The sequence below is a fragment of the Nelusetta ayraudi genome, unplaced genomic scaffold (assembly GCF_046127955.1).
Source record: "Nelusetta ayraudi isolate G7.1 ecotype Tasmania unplaced genomic scaffold, CSIRO-AGI_Nayr_v1 ptg000056l, whole genome shotgun sequence".
Classification (NCBI taxonomy): Eukaryota; Metazoa; Chordata; class Actinopteri; order Tetraodontiformes; family Monacanthidae; genus Nelusetta; species Nelusetta ayraudi.
Window position 1 is genome coordinate 2,231,386 of NW_027466106.1, and position 19,318 is coordinate 2,250,703.

The 19,318-nt window shown below is 45.1% G+C and overlaps 1 protein-coding gene across 1 annotated transcript; it reads right to left on the bottom strand.

Annotated features, from left to right (window-relative positions):
• Positions 1-483: 483 nt before the first annotated feature.
• On the bottom strand, positions 484-19,229 carry pibf1 (progesterone immunomodulatory binding factor 1). The gene is made up of 18 exons (XM_076038331.1): positions 18,336-19,229; positions 18,133-18,233; positions 17,683-17,881; positions 17,472-17,591; positions 17,164-17,297; positions 16,512-16,620; positions 16,303-16,422; positions 16,124-16,185; positions 15,900-16,025; positions 15,699-15,797; positions 11,757-11,922; positions 9,937-10,087; positions 9,575-9,665; positions 8,291-8,393; positions 4,644-4,774; positions 2,517-2,601; positions 899-1,072; positions 484-725 (listed from the first exon to the last, which is right to left on the bottom strand). The coding sequence occupies exons 1-18, from the start codon at positions 18,600-18,602 to the stop codon at positions 690-692; spliced, it is 2,274 nt and encodes a 757-aa protein (XP_075894446.1). The 5' UTR covers positions 18,603-19,229; the 3' UTR covers positions 484-689.
• Positions 19,230-19,318: the final 89 nt, after the last annotated feature.

The window sequence follows — 19,318 nt, forward strand, 5'->3', positions numbered from 1 at the left end:
GGTTTACCTCTTACTAGTAACTTTTTGGCACTTTAATTATTATTTATTTCTTTTTTTTTAACCTTGGAGGTTCCTTGTGTGTGAAGAATCTTTGCACTTTTTTTCTCTCTTTTAAATTGTTTGACTGCACCGAAGGGGGGGGAGCTTTTCAATTTCGTTATACATCATTGTATGATGACAATAAAGGGCATTCTGATTCTGACATCAGCCTGCTCACTAACGTTTAAAGATTCAACTCGTGTCCACGTTTCCTGCAGTGGTGTTTGTCCACGGCAATCTGCTATCAGTAAACCTGGGAAAAAGATGTGGGAATAATGATAAACAGACCCAATAAAACATGCCACTGCCAAGGCAGAGGAATTTTTGGTTCAGCCAGTTAGCTTTGAAAAATACCCAGTGAAAGGTGATGCCTTTGGTCTTGGACCAGCACACAGAACAATATGAACGCAAGAGATGAAAACAAAACTCTTCACGCACTTGAGGTTCAAAGTTCTATGCCTGTATTTTTTTTTAAAAAAAGAGCCTTTTTTGAAAGTATTTTCTTTAAAAAAAAATACAAACAAATCAAGAAAGAAACAACACAGGATTTACAACTTTAAATTACATTTTTCTTAAGTAGAAACAAAAAGGCTAAAACTTGATGAGGCCCTGAGTGACTGGCGGTAAAACACATTTCATTTGGATTTGTTTCAGCTCTTGGTGCCAAACGGGGGCTTCTTTTTGGTCTGTAAATAAAAGAGACAAAGAGGAGAAGTTAAGACGATGACTTGGACGCCAACAAGTGGCTCATAAGGTTCACAGCTAAGTTTCATCACGTCCTGTTAGCCACCACCACCCCTCCTCTCTCCATCAAAAAGTCCCTGAGATTCAGATTCAGTCGCCGCGATCAGACACTCACAAACACGGTGGGCTTGGGTTGCTTCGGCGACTCCTCCTCTACGCTTCGGCCGACGCGTTTAACCTGCGCTTGTCCAGCACCGGTGCTCCCCGCGCCAGTTTTCTCTACGCCCAAAGAAGTGTCACCTTGTTTGGCCAGCATGCTGATCAGGACCTGCTTCATCGCCGCCAACTCCTGGAGGATCACAGAAGACATGACGGGATGTGATGAGAGGAAGAAATGAAAGCCTAGAGGGATATAATAAATGGAATTGGGACCCCTCTAGACTAAACAACTGCTCCTTTATGAAAATTAATTTGCATTAGCTGTTAGCATTCAAGAAGGTGACCGACCTACGGACATAAACTGCCGCACCTTCTGTTTTCACTGTATTTTACTTTGAAATTATTCTGCTTCGTCAACTGGCTCCACGTTCGCAGAGGAAGTGAACAAATGACCAAAGGTTTTGATGTGACGCTGTCGACGTGCTGACATCATTTTGATTGGTCAGAGGTCCAGCCGTTTGCCTTCTCGACCTCCGCATAGTTTGACACAAGAGCGATAAAAAATACCAGCCGCATTTTTCGCTCCATGGAAATTCACTGCCGGTGTGGAAGGTTGCATTGACTTTAGGAGGTTTTGAAAGAAATAGCGAATTATTTCGCCTGGCAAATTCGCTCTCGATGCGTAAGGACCTTTAATGTGTCTCTCCTTGTCTTTCTTGTTGTGTTGGTGAGCCAAAGACAATTTTCCACCCTGGTGGACGGTAAAGATTCCATTCTATTCTACTCTATTCTTCACTGCATCACAAAACGGCTGCTGTCTAAAAACGATTCCTTTCAATAAATACTGGTAAGTTTTTTTTCATTTTTCTTTTTTGTCCCGCTCCCCTACATGTATCTTTCTGATGAGATGCCCGTCACGAGACACAGGAAGATGCCCCCCCCCCCCCTCCCCTGCCACCGCTGCGGGACAACTCGCCATCAGCTCAACGAGCCCGAGGGTGTGCGGCGAGAGCGGCAGCAGGGCAGAGGGGAGGACTCCTGGCCATTTCGCAGGTCTATTTCTCACTCCTGAGGACGTGAGCCCTGGTATGCCTCTTGCGCGAACGAGTGCATGCACAAATTCACACACACACACACACACACACACACACACACACACACACACACACACACACACACACACACACACACACTGATGGCATCCCAAACAGTCGGGCTGAGAACAGCTGTGTATGACAGGGCACATACTTCATACAGCAAACGGCTAGACCGGGCACGCACACGCACGCACACACACAGACAAACACACACACACACACACACACATGCGCACATAGTGGAGAATGTGCTGCAAAACGGAGTAAGAACTCCTCTGATGTGACTCAGTTTGTTTTAAATAGAGCTGCGTGCTTCGCTCTTTTAAAATTAGACCGTGACAATTTCTATCGAGTGGAAACATTTAACAAAAAAAAAAAAAAAAAAAAGAAAAAAAGCCAAATATACGAAAACATTTGCGTGTTCAGTTTCAAGCTTTTGTACGCACTTTTATCACTGGTTTGTCACAAGTTATTTCTTTATCTTTGGACATAAAACATCTCCCCTCCCTGAATTTATCCCGTAAGGCGGCGCTGTACCTCCTGGTGGCCGAGGAGTCGCTCCAGATCTGCTGCCATGTTGTTTTTCACCTGCTGCAAAGCTGCGCGCTCTTTCCTGAGAGAGCTGCAATTAGATTTCAAAACAGTTGCACAATGAGTATAACAATAATAAACAATAACAATCATAACACTAATAATTATAATGGGTCATTGGGAAAACCTTTTCTTTTTTTTTTTTCGTGGTTTTAGTTCTTAGCACCCGTGGAAAAAATGTCATACGAGGTAGATTTTAACTTTTGCAAAATGTCAACAGACCATCAAACGTCAGACTCCTGTGCAGTCGTTGACAGTAATCCCCCTGCAGAGGCAGGGAAAGCCCCGCAAGAGAAACCATCAACCACCGCACAATAGGTGAAAACATGTTGTTAATTTCTCAAACATCATGAAAAGCTACGAGTGCCGCTTTTTTGTTGTGTTTGTTTTAAATAGTCTACAGTGCTGTCTGAGACTTTTCCCTGAGCTTTTGAAAATGCAATCAGAGAGTCTTGTATCTTGCAAATCTGGAAACTGGTGTTTGGCCGCTTTGTACAGAAGAGGATTAGGGACACAAGAAGAGAAAAAAATTAAGAAAGATTTATTTTTTCAAGTTTCTAATTCCAGAATAACGTGGAAATTTCGAGGTTAAAGTTGAAATTTCGATAATACAGCAACGTGAGAAAGACAAAATTTTGTGAATAAAATAAAAATTTAGCAATTAATGTCAACGTGAAGTCAGTTAAAATGTGGAGAATAAAGTGGAAAGGCTCTGCACGCAAGTCTAGTGGAGTCCTTCCGTTTTCCCCAGTGTCCTGATGACTGTGGGTGAACCTTGTGGGATACACCTGTTTTCAGCAAGTTACTTTTATCTTTGGGTAACTGGGTGAATCCATCCAGTCTACTCGCCAATTTCCACTTTATTTGCGTCGACTTTATTCGTGAAATTTCTACTTACAACTCGAATTGAAAACTTAGAAAATAAAAACCTCCTTCCTGTAATATTTTTATTTCTCTTCCTGTGGCCCTAATCCTCATCCCTAGTTTTGCCACTGGGTGTTAAAGTGGGAAAAATAGATTCTAACTGATGGGCCTTGAAGTCTTGAGGGTTGAGAAAATTATCACAGAGCAAATGTGACACAGTGTTGGCACCGAGAGGCGATAATCTCTCAACACCACTGGGGAACCTTTACATTTCTGTCAGGTCGGAGGGGTTTGAAACTCTTTATTTTTCTAAGTGGCGTGGCGCTCGCCCGAGGTGAGCGCTCGGTGGAAGTGAGCAGCAAGAGAAGACCTGCACTCTGTCACTTTGCATATTTCTCGGCATAAAATATAGTGGTGGTGGAGAGAGGGCCGAGGGGTTCCGGTTAGCACCGGCCCCCGCTGATGGGAATCACTCAATTTAATGATGATTTGCTGCGTGGGCCTGTTGCAGCGCAGCGTCTGTTTCAACCGGTGGAGGATTCAACTGTGACATCGCAGCTTACGTGTCGAGTTGCGTTGGGTGTTAACGTTCGCAGTTTTGAAACATTGTGGTTTGGTCCCTGCGGTTTCTGCCGGGTCCAGCAACAACATGTTGCAGACTTTTTTTTTTTTTTTTTTTTTTTCAACAGCGGCTCAACTTTTTAATGGCAGCAGTTTTTTTGTTTTTGTTTTTTGCGTCAGGCAGCGGCTGACAAATGAAGTAATTCAGACACTCGGCTGCGTCGTCTGGGGCTCCTTATTTTTCTTTTTTTTTCATTCAATAAGAATTTAATTACATTAGTGAAATTAACATGTTGGCATTCGTTTGAAAAAGTATGCCTTTTTGGGTGTTTTTTTTAGCGGCGCTCGCTAATAATTTTTGTCCAATGTTAAATAAACATTATGGGGCAAAACAAAGCAAAAAAAAATTGAACTTGTGCACACGTGCAGGTTCATTAAAGAGCGAGGCGGACAGACAGACACAAAGACGGATCAGCGTAAAAGGACAACCGCCTCAGGGGCGGGAGGTTTGGCTTGCTGCCACCATGACTCAATTAAACGACACACAATGTTACTGAACACACTAATCCAACGCAAACGGTGAGGACACCTGACTTTTCTTTCCCCCCCCCTCCTCGTCACAGGCGCCTGCCAACGTGAGAGACGTACCCGACGTCGTCCTCCAGCGAGGCCACGCGCTGCTTCATGGCGCCGATCTGGGCGTCCCTCTGTCTCACCGCCTCCACCAGGTAGCTGTGGGGCTGCTGCGTTTGATCCAGCAGTCGGTTGGCTGCCAGCAGCTGAGGAACGATGCACACACACGCAAACACGCACACGGAAAAGGGCAATAAATTAAGCAACGGCTGGCACCCGCGCAAAACCTTAATCTATGTGCGTCGAGCGAAACTCGAAATTTGGACGGCCACCAAGGGTGAAACGACTGCCACTTGCACGCTCGTCACCCGATGTTGCAGAAGTGGAAATGTTTGCACAATCTCACAAATACGATTGTGAGAAATCTTTTAATGTGGGACATTATCTCATTTGAAACATCCAGTTCTATTAAAATATCAAGACATACGCGACCGGTCAAAAGTTTAGACACACCTTCTCATGCAATTTTCATTTTTGTATCTTTACAATTCGCTACACTGCAGACAGATACTGAAGACATGAAACGCATGAGCAAGATATATGTAATTATGCAGCAAAGAAAAACACGTTAAATATGCTTTTTACAAAAGGTGGCTAATTTGAAGACTTTAAATATAGAACGTATTTGAGTTCATTCACACTTTCATCGTTTCCTACATGCTTCCATGTGTGTTCACACGTAGTTTTGATGCCTTCAGTGAGGAACTGCAATGTCAAAGAAAAGACATGAAATTCATAGGGTGTCCAAACTTTTCGCTGGTAGTGTCCATTTAATTAACACCAATCTACCCATGCAGCTTTACACATTATTTTTTTTATTTATTTATTTATTCATGAAGATCTATTTGGTATCTTGATAACCGCTGGGGAAAAAGGCTCTTACAAGGCATTGGTTGCACCCTGACCCAGCTCCAATACTGGAGTGGATAAGCATAGGAAATGACAAAAGATTACCTTCTCCCTGCATCTGCAGAAAGTCACTTTGATTAAAGTTGGGCCACGTGGGTTGGATATATTGGTAAACTATAAATGGATGATTTGAAGGGTTGATTCTGCAAGGCTCCTTTTGTTTTCCATTGTCAAATGTCTCGGTGAGCCATGCAATTCCTTTGTATTGCTCATATTCTATGTCAGAACGTCATTCTTTCTTTTCACTCTTTCATATACACCTGTCTTTCTCATTCTGTTGTCTTCCTCATTCAAACACTGCATTCTAATGCCCACTGTAAGTGAAAAATGTAAAAACAATAATAAAAAAAAAAAAAAGAAATGTCCAGTTCTGAGCGTGTGTCTTGTCTGTGTAAAAAGCAATCGCACTGTCAATGCAATATAACAAAAAATGCATAGCGTGACCCGAAACCTCTTTTTTTCGAGGAGGGTCAACCGTCGCGGGTGTGTTAACAACAAAAATAATAAAAAGGACTAAATACTGACAATCTTTGCCGACGCCCAGAAACAATTTCTCATTTCTTGTCTCAAGGCAGCCGCCTAAATGTTAGGGAAAAAAAAAAGATAAATGTGCGTTGTGTTTTATGGAGGCGTTTCCGACACGCAGACGTCTTTTTATCAATGGCAGTAGTGCGCTTTAATTAAAGACGAAGCCATTAAACAGGAATGCCGTGAAAAGCTCGCTCGCTCTTCCAAACGCGTACATGTAGCGGCAGAGAAGCGCCTTTTTGTGGGGCCGCTGACGAGCGCCGCTACAAGAGTGTGCAAGCACTCGGGCCTCACACGATACCGCTCAACTCGGCATTACGGCTTAATCTTTGGGAATAATGGATAAAGTTCGGGTGTTACTCATTAAACAGGGTGTTTTTTTTTTTTTTGTTTTTTTTTACGACCGTCCAGCCAGTCAGCCAGCAGTGAGTGAGTGAGTGAGTGAGTGAGTGAGTGAGTGAGTGAGTGGCGCTGGGTGGAGAGCGGCGCGAGGACAATGGTTGGTTAGTCAGGACCCGTCTGCGTGGGCGGCGGTGCGGTTAACACCCTTGCTTTTTCAGCGACGCCGCGGCATAATATCCAGGTATTCCCTGCATGAAAAAAATGCCAGTCAGTCAGAGCTGACAGGTGAATAGGCGGCTTATTCACACTCGATCTCGCGGGGGCCGTTGCGCAACCAGAGGAGGGTGACGAGCGGCCGGGGCTCGCACGCCAGCCGCCGTTCTCATGGGTTTGAAAAGCTCGCAAGGTGTTTTGTTATGTTTTGCTTGCTTATTTTTTTTTTTTGAGAGCGTCTGGCAGACACAAACGCGCGGCCTGCGACGGCCGCACCCGCCGCACGCGGCGAGCCAAAGAAGAGCGCTGACGAGTTCGGCGGGGAACCCGGCCTGTCACGCTTCCCACCGGGTCGACAGCGGCGGTGGCGGCGGCTGCGGCGGCCCGCGAGTCGCTGACCCGGATCCCACTTCTTCACCTCTGGTGGCAGTTTTTACAAAAAAAAAAGGGGGAGATTAATTAATCTCGACTCGGTTTGGTGTCACACTAGAACTCCGGGATCGTCGAAGGCCTCGCGTGGGAGGCCTCCGATCCCAACATTCGTTTTTTTTTTGTTTTTTCTTAAACGCACGCACGTCCGTCCGTCCGCGGCAGAGGGGGTTAACAACGGGCTTTTAAAGCATTAATAAAGTATTAACAATCCCCGTCAAACGGGTATTTAAAGGGACTGTTGTAAACCAGCAACCCAACTACCGACGTGACTCATTCGATTGCTCACGCGCACTCGAGCGTGCTCAGGCGAAACAGGAAGAAAGACAAGAGCGAGTGAGAGAGAGAGAGAGAGAGAGAGAGAGAGAGAGAGAGAGAGAGAGAGAGAGAAGAGAGAGAGAGAGAGAGAGGGTGGGAGAAAAAAACCTCCTCCTTTTTACTTGGAATGGATGAGACATTTTAAATCCTTCACCCTCTAGAACTCTTCCCCGCTGTGTGGCAGATTCACAGCAGTCTGGACATTTCTTTCATGGACTCAATGGCAAACAATGCAGTAATGGTTTAGAAAACCTTGCTTATCCCTGCCTCTGCACAAGAGCATGTATCGATTTGAGTGTTCTTATAACTACTGTATAGTTTATTATTTGTACTGTTTTTTTAAGTGCTGCAACAGTGTAGTTTCCCAATTTGGGATCAATAAGGTACATCTATCTATCTGTCTGTCTGTCTGTCTGTCTGTCTGTCTGTCTGTCTATCTTTAATAATTAGGTAGAATAACAGCATCCAACCGGCTTCATCGTGTGCAAACTGATGCTCTGAAACATTATGAAATTGAACGATAAGAAGAACGAGAACATCAGCAACACCAGCACTTATTGTGTTATATATCATATTGAACTGAATTGTCTCACACCACCAGCAGATTGTGGAGGGTTCGTCTAAGAACACAACCCAGCACTTTTCAAAGTGAAAGGAGGCGAGCAGGGTTTTCAGGTGAGTCGAGGTGAAGGACGGGGACGGAGCGACCGGAGTCGTGGAGTGGCAGTTTCAAACCGCTTGACAAACGAGCGGGTGATGTCATCGACGGTGGGAAAACAACGGCGCCGTTCAGGTGCCGGCTTGCCGACTGTACGCTCTTTCAAAATTGCATTAAATTAAAGTTAATCCCATTAATGGGTGTCCCCTCCAGGGACAGGTACGCACATGCACATGCACACGAGTGTGTGTGTGTGTGTGTTTACCTCTTGGGATATCTGTCCCGACTGCTGCTTGTGTGTGTCCAGCTCCCTGCGCAGCGACGTGTTCTGCCTCTCGAGCTGCAGGAGCCTGCGGGCCAGCTGGACGCTGCAGTGGCAGAAACACACACACACACACACACACACACACACACACACACACACACACACACACACACACACACACACACACACACACACACACACACACACACACTGAGGAAATTCCAAAACATGAAGGACAACAAGTGGTTTGACACCTGCAGCAGCCGCCGCCGCCGCTCGCCGCTGTTTACCCGACACTCGCGCTTTGTGCTGAAAATGTTTGTCTGTTTGTTTTTTTTCTTTTCAAACAGAAACAGAACCCAGACTGAACGCGAGCTCCGATGCTGCCCGTATCAAACATTCCATCTCTTTCTCTTTCTCTTTCTTTGTGATTCATGAGAAGAGATGATGCGGCTGAGGAGTTTTGCACGTGGCTGGGATGGTTAGACACCAATGCATGAATATGAAGGAAAATATGACAGAGAGCAGACATGTTACGTCTGCAACTGACTGGAGAACAACATTAGCTGCGTTTCCATCAACCCTAGAATTGCGTGAAACCTAAATCTTGCAATAAAAAATGGCAGCGGAAACGCCTCAACTTCGAAAAACCTCTTAAATATTGCTAAAAGGGTTTTTAAGCTCTCACGAGGGGGTTTTTCAGACATATCAAGATAGAGGTTTATCGCAAAAGTGTCATGGAAACACTTTTTCTGCATCTACACATCACGGGACGTGACCTATGGTGTCAAGTAATCAAAGATAAAAATATAACAACCATTCTTGGGAGCAAACGTAAAGGTAATTCTTGTAAAATCTCGCTGGACGCAGCTACTGTGACCGGTTGAGAAAAAGGCAGAGAAGTAACGCGGGACATATCAGGAAATACTAACTATAAATTGTGTTAAATCCTAAACAATGCTATAAAAACGCATCTTTCCTTACGGTTTGCGGTGTGGTAAACAATTTGTGGTGCACACACGGAGGCATTTTGCAAGTTTTAGAAGTGGAAAAATAAAACGGTTGCAAACAAAATATCTCTATAAATACAACACTTGCCTATTCAGACAAAGTGACCCCCTTGTTGAAGGGTGAAATGCTATGAAATGTACTGATAGATTTTTTTCATTTTTACATTTGCGCCTCTAATACCTGTGTTATACGAGCCTATCGTGCAGATTATTGTGTTGTTTTTTTTTTCAACATCATGTCATGATATTGCTGAGCGTCCACTGTCCGCTGTACCTCTGCTTGAGCCGTCGCTTGGCCGTGGTGGGGACGTTGGCGCCGTAGCCGTACGAGAAGAGAACTCTCTCTGCCTCGTCTTCGTCCTCAACTGGCAAATGGAGAAACACATTAGAGTGGAGATAAAAACTTCACAGTTTGGGTTCTTTTTTGTCCCACTTTTAATATCCTGTGCATTTCAACCTCATGGGTTTTAAAGCTTTTTCTGATTTAAAAAAAAAAAAAAACAAAAAAAACAAGTTGATATGTGCAACACAGTGAGTGCGAGAAGCCACGCCGCTATGTCGGCTATTTTTGACGTTCCAGCAACGTGAATAATGTGACGGCTGCCGCGGCCGGTCGGGTCCAGTCGGCGCTCTTACTCTGGGCAGCCTGCACGGTGACCTGGTCCAACTCCTGCTCGAGCTTCTCATACGTCTCCAGTCGGGATGTCTGCTCGGCATTCTGAGCCTGCAGCTCAGCTATCTGCTTCTCTGATGACGCCTGCAGTCTGTAGAACTCGTGGGTCAGGAGCTGAGTCGCCGAGGACAGACCGGGAGAGAAAAGAAGGGGAAGAGATGGTCAGGGAGAGATGGAGGGCAAGTGCGCTATTTTCTGTGGTGATCATAAATTGTAAAAAAAATAATAATAATAAATAAAAGAAGTCGCGTTTTCTATTACCGTTAAAGTCCCGTAGCATACAAATATTAAAACTTAATTTCCACTTAATTCAAAAATTGTCGGCCACTATTTCTCTTTCAGAGTTGATGTCATTATGATTGTAAATAAAACCATGTAAACTTAATTAAACAAGTTCAAATGCAATGTGGTCTGATGATCTGTGATGTTTTAGCAGGTTAAACACTTTCGGCCTATTTTTAGCTCATGCCAAGTGTTCCTCGGCATTGAGGAAATAGTTGGGATGTCACTCCGAGAACCTGTGTCACATGCTGTGCCAGTGCGCCACAATCTCTTGTAAATCGGCACGACGGTCACAATACAGCAATCCAATAAGTATGACCTTCATTGGAACGCTTCAACTGCATTTATTAAAGGTGTTTCCTTTCAAAGACAAAGCGAGGCAAACACGGAAAAGAAAAGCAAGTGAAGTGTGTTAATCATCGGTCAATCATCAGTCTATGTGAAGCCTTCAAAAGAAATCTCAATGAGGAACAGAAGGGGATTTTTTAAGGAGTTGATGCAATTATTTTAATTTCATTTTACAGCGTGACCTTTGCCAGTTAAGGATTAGAGAATCTGCAAACATTTTTTTCCCCCTTTAACTGCAACCATTTATCCATTTTCAGATCTCATGAAACCTCTTGTCTGGCGCTGCAGCAGAGCAGCCGCGCATGATGGATCTGGAAATAAAACAAACAAACTAGGAACTGCCTTGATCAAGATGGTGAGAATGAAAAACAACCGATTGTTTGCAGAACGTTTTGCAGTACGTTGAAGAAACACGTGGCCTCAGCTGAATAAAAAAAAAAAAGCGATGCTTTGAGGAGGAATTCGACAAAAGAGTCTCTGGAATCTCACTAATTCTCACTAAAAAAGTTAAAGGACACAATTAATATTTTACTCAATACTATTGTCATTAAATATTTGCCAGAGAATTGTTTCTTTGTGGTTCAAAGGGTGTTTGGATGCATCAGACTCACACAAACAAATGGAAATTATTTTGTTGCTGTATTGTTAATAAGGCAAAAATAATTGTTCTCTCGTACGCTGTATGTGTTGCAAGGGACTGAATGTTGGTGACGGCACTCAAATAAACTGCGCAGTACAGTAGTGCATCGTAAATGCACAAGGTGTACAAAAAAAAAAAATTCTCCACCACTGTAATTACAGACGCCGCTGACAACATTTACTGCGTGCATGACCTCAAACCTCCGTGCGCTATTAGCCAGGCCATCGGGTTTTTTGTTCTTCCTTGTTATGCTTTAGGCTCTACAAACCACAATCTTTTTTTCAATAAAACTGATTCATCCAGGTTCAACCATGTCGATAGAGGCGGTATTTACTCTGCACTTTTTCTCATTCTAATTTTTTTTAAAATTGAAGAGTCATTTTTCTGCCTTGTTTTAGAGCCCATTGTGACTTTGCACGAAGCATGTGACGTGTGGGAAGAAGAGGACATTCTTTCTCTCTCTCCTCTCCTCACTCAATTTGTTCCTTTGGCGTCGGGTCTCTTTTGTCGTACCTCCAGCTTCTTCTGCTGTTTCTCACACTCCATCTGGCACTGCGCCAGGGCCTTCGCCGTCTCCTCCTTGAGTAGCTGCGCGCGCTCGGCCTCGAACGCGTGCAGCTTGGCCTGGCTGGACAGTTCCGCCGCCCGGCTGTCGGTGCCCAGCTGCAGCTGACGGAACCTGCGCGCAGACGGAGAGACGACATCGCGACGTCAAGACACGTGCGCATGCGGCGCTACGCTGACGGGTGGTTGGGAGGGTAGACACAAAACAGGAAAACCCTTTGTTTTCATAGAAACAGATTACGTGCATCCGTCTCCACAGGTTGGGTTCGAACGTGCACGCAGGTACCACACAAATTCATCAACGTGGTTCTTTCAAATCATTCAAATGTTGACAGGAAGACAAAACACAACAACTGAGACATGGCACCGTGTGACCTTGTTCATCTTTTATAATTACAGTTGGACGAGTTTCTAATTAATTGGCTAAAAGTATGAAGTGGGAGGACGGAATGTGCCTCTTCGACTGTTGTTGTCAGATGACTTTTTAATCCACCCGTACTTGTGTCTGTCTGCGTGTGTGTCTGTCTGTGTTTGCGCGAGCAAGGATGCAGAACACAGGCAGTGCTGCCTTCGGATATTCCCGCGCCAACAGCACCAACAAAAATATATTTTCAAATAACGTTTCAAAGGCAGCGGCGGCGGCTAAATCCGCTGATCGAGGCGTATTATATAATTATAGCACAATGTTATTAAGGGAGCTATTATCCCTTTAGTCAATTATCATACAACACCCAGACAAGACCAGACGTTGTCATCTTGGAAATTGTGCTCATTATTACATTTGAATGTTAAAAAAAAAAAAAAAAAAAAAAAGATTAAACACATCAGTTGAAGTACAGAAGAAAAAAAAAATGTTTCCATACCCGCTCTTCTTTTTTCCCTTGTGTGGTATTAAAAACACACTTGGACACAAGTGCGCACATTCTATTAAACCATGGAGGTCTGGTTGGATAATATTAATAACTCTCGATTACAGCTGACCCGATAGGATTTCATCATCCGTGGAGCGTGGGCCCGACCAGTGGGCTCGCAGTGACAGACATGCACACTTGCTTCGACATTTCATACCTTCTTTTTATTATTGGCCCCTGTAACGTAGTAAACAACGGGGGCACAAGACCTCCCCCCTGAGATGTGTGGGTGACCACCGTCGGCGGTCTTCGACCACTTCACTATTACACTTTTTTTTTTTTGTTATTTATACATTTATTTTCAAAAGTAAAAGAGAGAGAGAGAGAGAGAGAGAGAGAGAGAGAGAGAGAGAGAGAGAGAGAGAGAGAGAGAGAGAGAGAGACGAGTTTTGCGATTGCTCCCGTAAACTTTCACTTTTAAAAAATTTAGCCCTCCGACTTTCACGCCAAAACAAACAACCCTTTTTGTCCCCTTCATATTTATATTCATTTTTGCTTCGTCTGAACAAGTGTTACTGTCTCCGAATTGGCTGCAAAAAAGGCAAATCGAGCAAAGAAGACGAAGCTAGCGCTAGCTTAACCCTAGAAGCTATCACCACACCTACTCGAGGAACATCGCGAGGCGTTAGTCACCGAGTTCAAAACATCGTTCAGTCAGCTCGATCTGAAAAGTGAGAAGACGGTATGTCACGTCAACGAGCCCGCCACGACGGTTTACGATGCAATGGTTCTGTTGAAAGACCCAATAGAACCCCCCCTCGATTCGGAAATAGCAACGTGCTGGATAAATCGCCCGGAGATCCGAGTCGTCACGTCCAGCGACGGCTTTTAAAGCTCATCCGCTTCATTCTTCGCCCCCCAAAATAGGGGCGTGCGCGGGGGTTAGGGGTTAAGGGCTTGTGGCGAGCATCTGTCGTTGCTGGCTTGCGATACGACACAGAGAGGGAATGTGATCACAAGCGGCGAGGGAGCGCAAGGGAAGGGAAAGTAAAGCGCGCGCGCGCGCGCGCGCGTGTGTGTGTGTGTGTGTGGAAAGGCCAACAGCTGGTGGTTTGGATCTAGAGAAATGTGAAGCATGCAGTAGTAACCCAGGACAGGGACACTGCTGCTGTCTGTGCCCGTGGTGGCCTTTTCGGAGGATACAGTATCGTAAAAATGACGGCTTAAAATAGACAATTTTAACAAGTACTCAAGGGGGTATTAGAGGAAAACATTTTGGTGGCACACATTTTCTTTTTCTCCCCCCCCCTCCTCCAAAGACATTTGTTTTGGCACCTCGGCCCGACCGCACAGGACAAAAACAGATTGTTGAGCAGCGAGACTTAAAAACATTTTCAAACACTTCAAGAAAAGAATAAATAACAGCGGTTTGTTTAAAGGTCTCATTACTTTTTAAAGGCAGGGCTGAAGTCAATAAGGTGAATGTTAGAAAAATGAATGGAGGTCAATGGAGGTCCTCGTAAAAATCCAGAGATAAATGTGTGCGTCCGCGTGTCCGCGTGCGCGTCTTTCATGCTCCATCTGTTGCAATTTCCTTGCAAGATCTGAAATGCAGCGACTGCTCCGTGACCCGGAGGAACGTTTGGAGGTTGCACAGCGAGGGTCGATCGCCGCTCCGAGGTAGCGAAGGACTGAGAGTGACTGAGAGTGACTGGAAAGCAACACTACGGTATGATCACGTTATGCCGAATTGGGGGAAAAAAGAAGGGGGTGGGGGTGGGGTGTGGTGGGTTCAGGCAAATGACTCAGTCATAAACTTCAAAGGGACGAAAGGGACTTTCAAAAGAAAAGCCAGTCAGAACCAGTTTTAGAGAGACGTCCTCCTCCAGCTCCTCCACACACACACACTGTCCCATCATTAGAGCGGCGCTAAAACTATTTCACTCCCTGGAGGCAGGTGGCAGAGCCAGTGACACCGGTCGCCACTAAAATGCTCCAGGCTGAACTTTGACCTCGCTGCGTGACCCCGGCCACAGAAAGTCCCTCTCGCGGCTGCTTCCACTTCAACCAACGCATGTTTGCACCTTCAGAAAACGCCCCCTCCCTCCTCCACCGCCCTCTTGGAGGCGCAGCGGAGCACGGTCACACAGTCGGCCTCTCATTTGCATCGCACAGACGAGCAATTAAAATTGCGAAACGCGACTCAGTTAACCTGGATGACGAAAAAATGTGCACCGACTGGTGTGAGATTCAGTGTTGGCCTCGGGGTTCAGCTCCCTCACTTTCTCTGATTTACACCTGGCGCTGACACAGGCTGTGCAAGCAGTGGGATGCAGTGGAGCAAAATGCGAGACAAACAAGCGCGCTGAGAAAAAGAAAAATCTGTTGCCCGCTAAAAAGAATCTGTCACTATAAGCCAGCCGAGTCGTCTTAGACAGGTCTGCTTATTGTTCAGAGGGCGAAGAAGTTTCGGTGCCCTCGATGACATCACGCAGGGCGTAATTAGTAAAATACATTGTATTGTATTGTATCAATACATGTTTCAGCACGTTTCAAGAAAGTTTTAAAAACCTACTAAAAAGGTTCCTGTTGGGTACAGACATGCATGCATGTTGTTTATTACTTAATATGAACAGATTGTGATAAACTGTGGAATTTACAACTCAAAGAGGCTAGAATGTGTGATAATTGCAACTATAGTAATATTGCTAATGTAATGTGATGGGTGGAGTGTGATTGTTTCTTATTGCTTTTATTTTATTTGTGTATATTTATATATGCAAGGTGTAATGTATTATGTGATGTAACATTTAAGTATATGTACTTTTTAATTTTTTTTGGACTCCAGGAAGATCAGCTGGCGTTCGGGGATCCAAAATGAAACCAAACAAAACTGAACTAAAAAGTGGAGCGAGCAAAAAAAAAGCAAAAACAAACAGAAGGACTTTGAGTTTGGGAGTTTTCCCGACAGAATATGACTAATTTTTCCGCGATGTGGAACCTTTTCGTATCCCGCCACGACCGCAGAAGTCTCACTCACTGTTCCAGCAGCTGGTCGTATCTGGACTGAGAGTCTCTCTCGGCAGCCACGGCTCTGTCCTTCTCCAGCACTGCGCCGTCTCTGGCCTCCCGCAGGTTCCTGGTTTAGAATATTAAAGAAATGATCGAACCTCCTGAACAAAATGCACTGAGGGCTGTGTGGCAGAAACACGTTGCGGTGGCACGGACGAGGACCAGGCACCTGTTCTCCCGCTCGTACATCTCCCTGGACGTTCGCTGCAGGTTGTCGATCTCTTGGCCGGTTTTAAGCCGGATGTTTTCCAGCTCTTCTCTCAGCTTGGCCTCGTACTCTGACTTGTAGTGGTCTCTGCATGTGAAAAATGAACAAAACGCGGCTGAAACAGAGAGAAATTGGACCCAACAAGCAATTACTTTAAAAGGAAAGGAAATAAATGGCTGTCTGACCTGGATGCCACATATTTTTCATAGGCATCCTCTCTGGCTTTCTTGGTGTCATCTAATTGAACCTGATCAAAGATTGAAAAAAAAAAAAAAAAAAAAAACAGATAAGCAGATAATTGTGAGTTTGTTCTTCCAGACTGTTTGTCATCTTTGGAAGTTTGGAAGAGCGCAACTGTCCGGACCTGCAGCCGCTCCAGTCGGTCCTCTTTATGCTCACAGCGGACAGTCAGCTCCATGTTCTGACGGTGAAGGTAATCCTTGTCCTTCTGCAGGAGAGTTACCGACTGCTGCAACGTTGCCACCTAGAGGATGAGAAGAGAACACTTGTAGACAACCGCTGTGGAGCGCCTGCAAGCGCCGAAGCTTCTAGACTCGTGGAAGTTGTGAGAACCTCTTTGCTGAGCGTGTTCCTTTCTCTGGTCAGTGCAGCGTGATTCAAGTCCAGAGTCTCAAATCTTCTTGTCAAGTCCTTCAGCTCTGCCTCAAACTGGTCACGCTCTCTGTGAATCATGACGCTTTCTGGTTAACACACATCCGACCACATTTTCGCAAAAATTAAAAGTTGAAGGCAAAAGCTGGCATGAACTGCTTTGACTGCAGCGACTTCGTGACAAGAAAAATAACTCTGTCACAGCATTTCCAAATGATCAAAGACCTCTGGATAATAATAATAATTTGAAGACTATTTTTCTGTCCTATTACGTCTAAACAGACAACACCGAAGAATCCTAGGAATTGCATTTTTTTGCACATTGTTCTCCTGACAATGGTAAGTTTGCATGCTTAAATCAGATCAAATAAACTGTTTCGTGTATAGTTACATATGGTAACAGAGTAATGCTAGCAGACTTGAGATGTCAAGCAGGTCTAAACCACACTATATGTATAACCAACTACATATAACCACACTATAGGTCCAGGTGCCACTGAGAGGAAGCACTCGTGTGGCCGCGGCGAAGAAAAACTATCTGTTAAAAACCTCAGCATGGATCCGAGTTCTCAGAAAAGGACACAAATCAGGTGTCGCAGACACACAGACCCACCGTTTGAGACTTGGGTAGTTGTCTCGGCGATAGTCTCCATCTTGGATCAGCTGTTTGGTGTCAGCCAGTTCGAGAGTCAGTCTTTGGCTCCTCTGCTCCAGGTCAGAGCGCAGCCGCCGCTCCTCCTCATAGCTCTGTGGATTTATTGCAACTCAGTGCTTGACCAAAGCAATGACGTCTGAATCTGTCAGGAACACTGGCCTCATTTTTTTTTATTTTTTTTTATAAATTTGACATTTGTGATGTAATTACTATTAACTCTGCAGTTTACAATATGGCAGCGAGACAACTTCAAAAACATGCTTCACCTCCATCAAAGCCTTGGTCTGGTTCCTGTGCAAGTCCAGCTCCTCGCTCAGCGTGTCCTTCCTGGCTCTCAGCTCAGCCAGCTGAGTCTGCAGCGGCGTCACCGCTTCGTAGAAACGCATCTGGAGACACAGCGGCGCGTTTAGAATCTCACCCCGCTGGTCACTACTAGCGTGGCGGCATCAGCGGGTTCCAAGGAGAGCGGGTACGTACAGCTACGTATTCCTGGATGGAGAGGTCTTCCATGGGGAGGTCGCGGAGCTCCAGGTATCTGTCGTGGGTGATCTCCAGGTCGCGGAGAGACTTCCGCAGCTCTCCGCCCTTCTCGCGCAGCTGTCGGTTGGTCTCCTCGAGCTGCTTCTGCCTGAGCTGGATGGCCTCCATCTCTTGTTTAAACAGCGCCTGCTGCTTCCTGGTGAAGACCATAGCATTCATGTTTGACAGATAATCATCATTTCTAAGACATGTTTGTCTATTCTGTGTAATAGGGGTATTGAATTAAATAACTGTGGGTTAAAATGGGGAGAAGGTTTTAAAAAAAAACACATACAAAAGTCTGCAGAGCTCAGAGCTATTCTCAAAGATTTTCAGCTTTGGCTTTTACAGGTTAACAATATGAAATTTAACACATAAATCAGAGAAGAATTAACCGAATCACCTCACCTGTTCTCTTCTTGCACTACTTTCATTTGGGTGTCCAGGTTCAGGGTCAACAGCCGTTTCTGATGGACAGCATCATTGAGCTTCTCCTCCAGCTCCTCAGTCTGACACACACACCAAACGAACAAAAAAAAATTAGTCATGAGTCACGCCTGACCTGTCACAAGAAAAAGAAAACCACATTTCTGTGTTATTACACTCCTTACCCTCGACAGGTGGTCCAACTTCATGTTGTCTATGATGAGGCTTTTCTGAGAGAGCTCGATTCTGTGCAGCTGGAGGCTATGCAGCAGCTCCTTCCTCTGAATCTGCTGCTGGGTGACCTTCTGCTTGCCGTCCCGCTGCTCGTCGGATGACGAGACGTCCTCGGTGGTGGGGAGCGTTGTCTCCAGGCTCACGTCCTCCGACTCCAGGTCCAGGGAGCTGGAGATGTTGGCGGCCCTCGGCTTCGCTTGATGCTTCTTGTGGAGCATTCTCGACTGTTGTTGTTGTTGTTGTTTTTTTTTTTTTGTGCCGGTCACGTGTAACGCATGACAAAAAAAAAGGGAAGAAAAAAAAAATCTACTCGCGATGTAAACAAGAGACGAGTTCAAGACACTTTTACACTAGTTTACTTGGGAAACAGTATAAGATCCCCGGCATAGTCAAAGCACATTGATTGAATATCACCGAAGACTCATTCCGACGTGAAAGATGAACGAAAGAAATGGCAAATGAAACTTAGCAGCGATATCTCGGGGACAGAAGCAGAGCCGACGGTTTGTTTTCAAGGGTCCCGCTCCTAGCCACCCGCTAACCGCCAAGCGTAAGCTACAACAGTGCCGAGAGCCCTGATCACAGCGCCCCCTACTGCAATGAAGGCGAGTTACAACAAACGTCGATGCTTGGCTTTCGTCGGGATGCAACAGCGTGCAATATATCTTCTAAACACAGGGGCCGCTGTAGAATTTAAAGGCTCGCTTATGTATGGTCGTTTTCCGCTTTCCTCTGCTTTGTTTTCAATGAACTGGCTTCTAATGGCCAACAAAAACTAAACACAGAGACACGAGCGTTCGCGGTATTAGTTTATGTATGGCAAAAGTAACCTGGAGACTCAATCACTTAAAGTTGTACCCTACAGTTTTGTTACGTTTTCTGTATTTTTATTTTTTTTTATTTTTTTCTACTTCTACGAGACATCACCTGATTT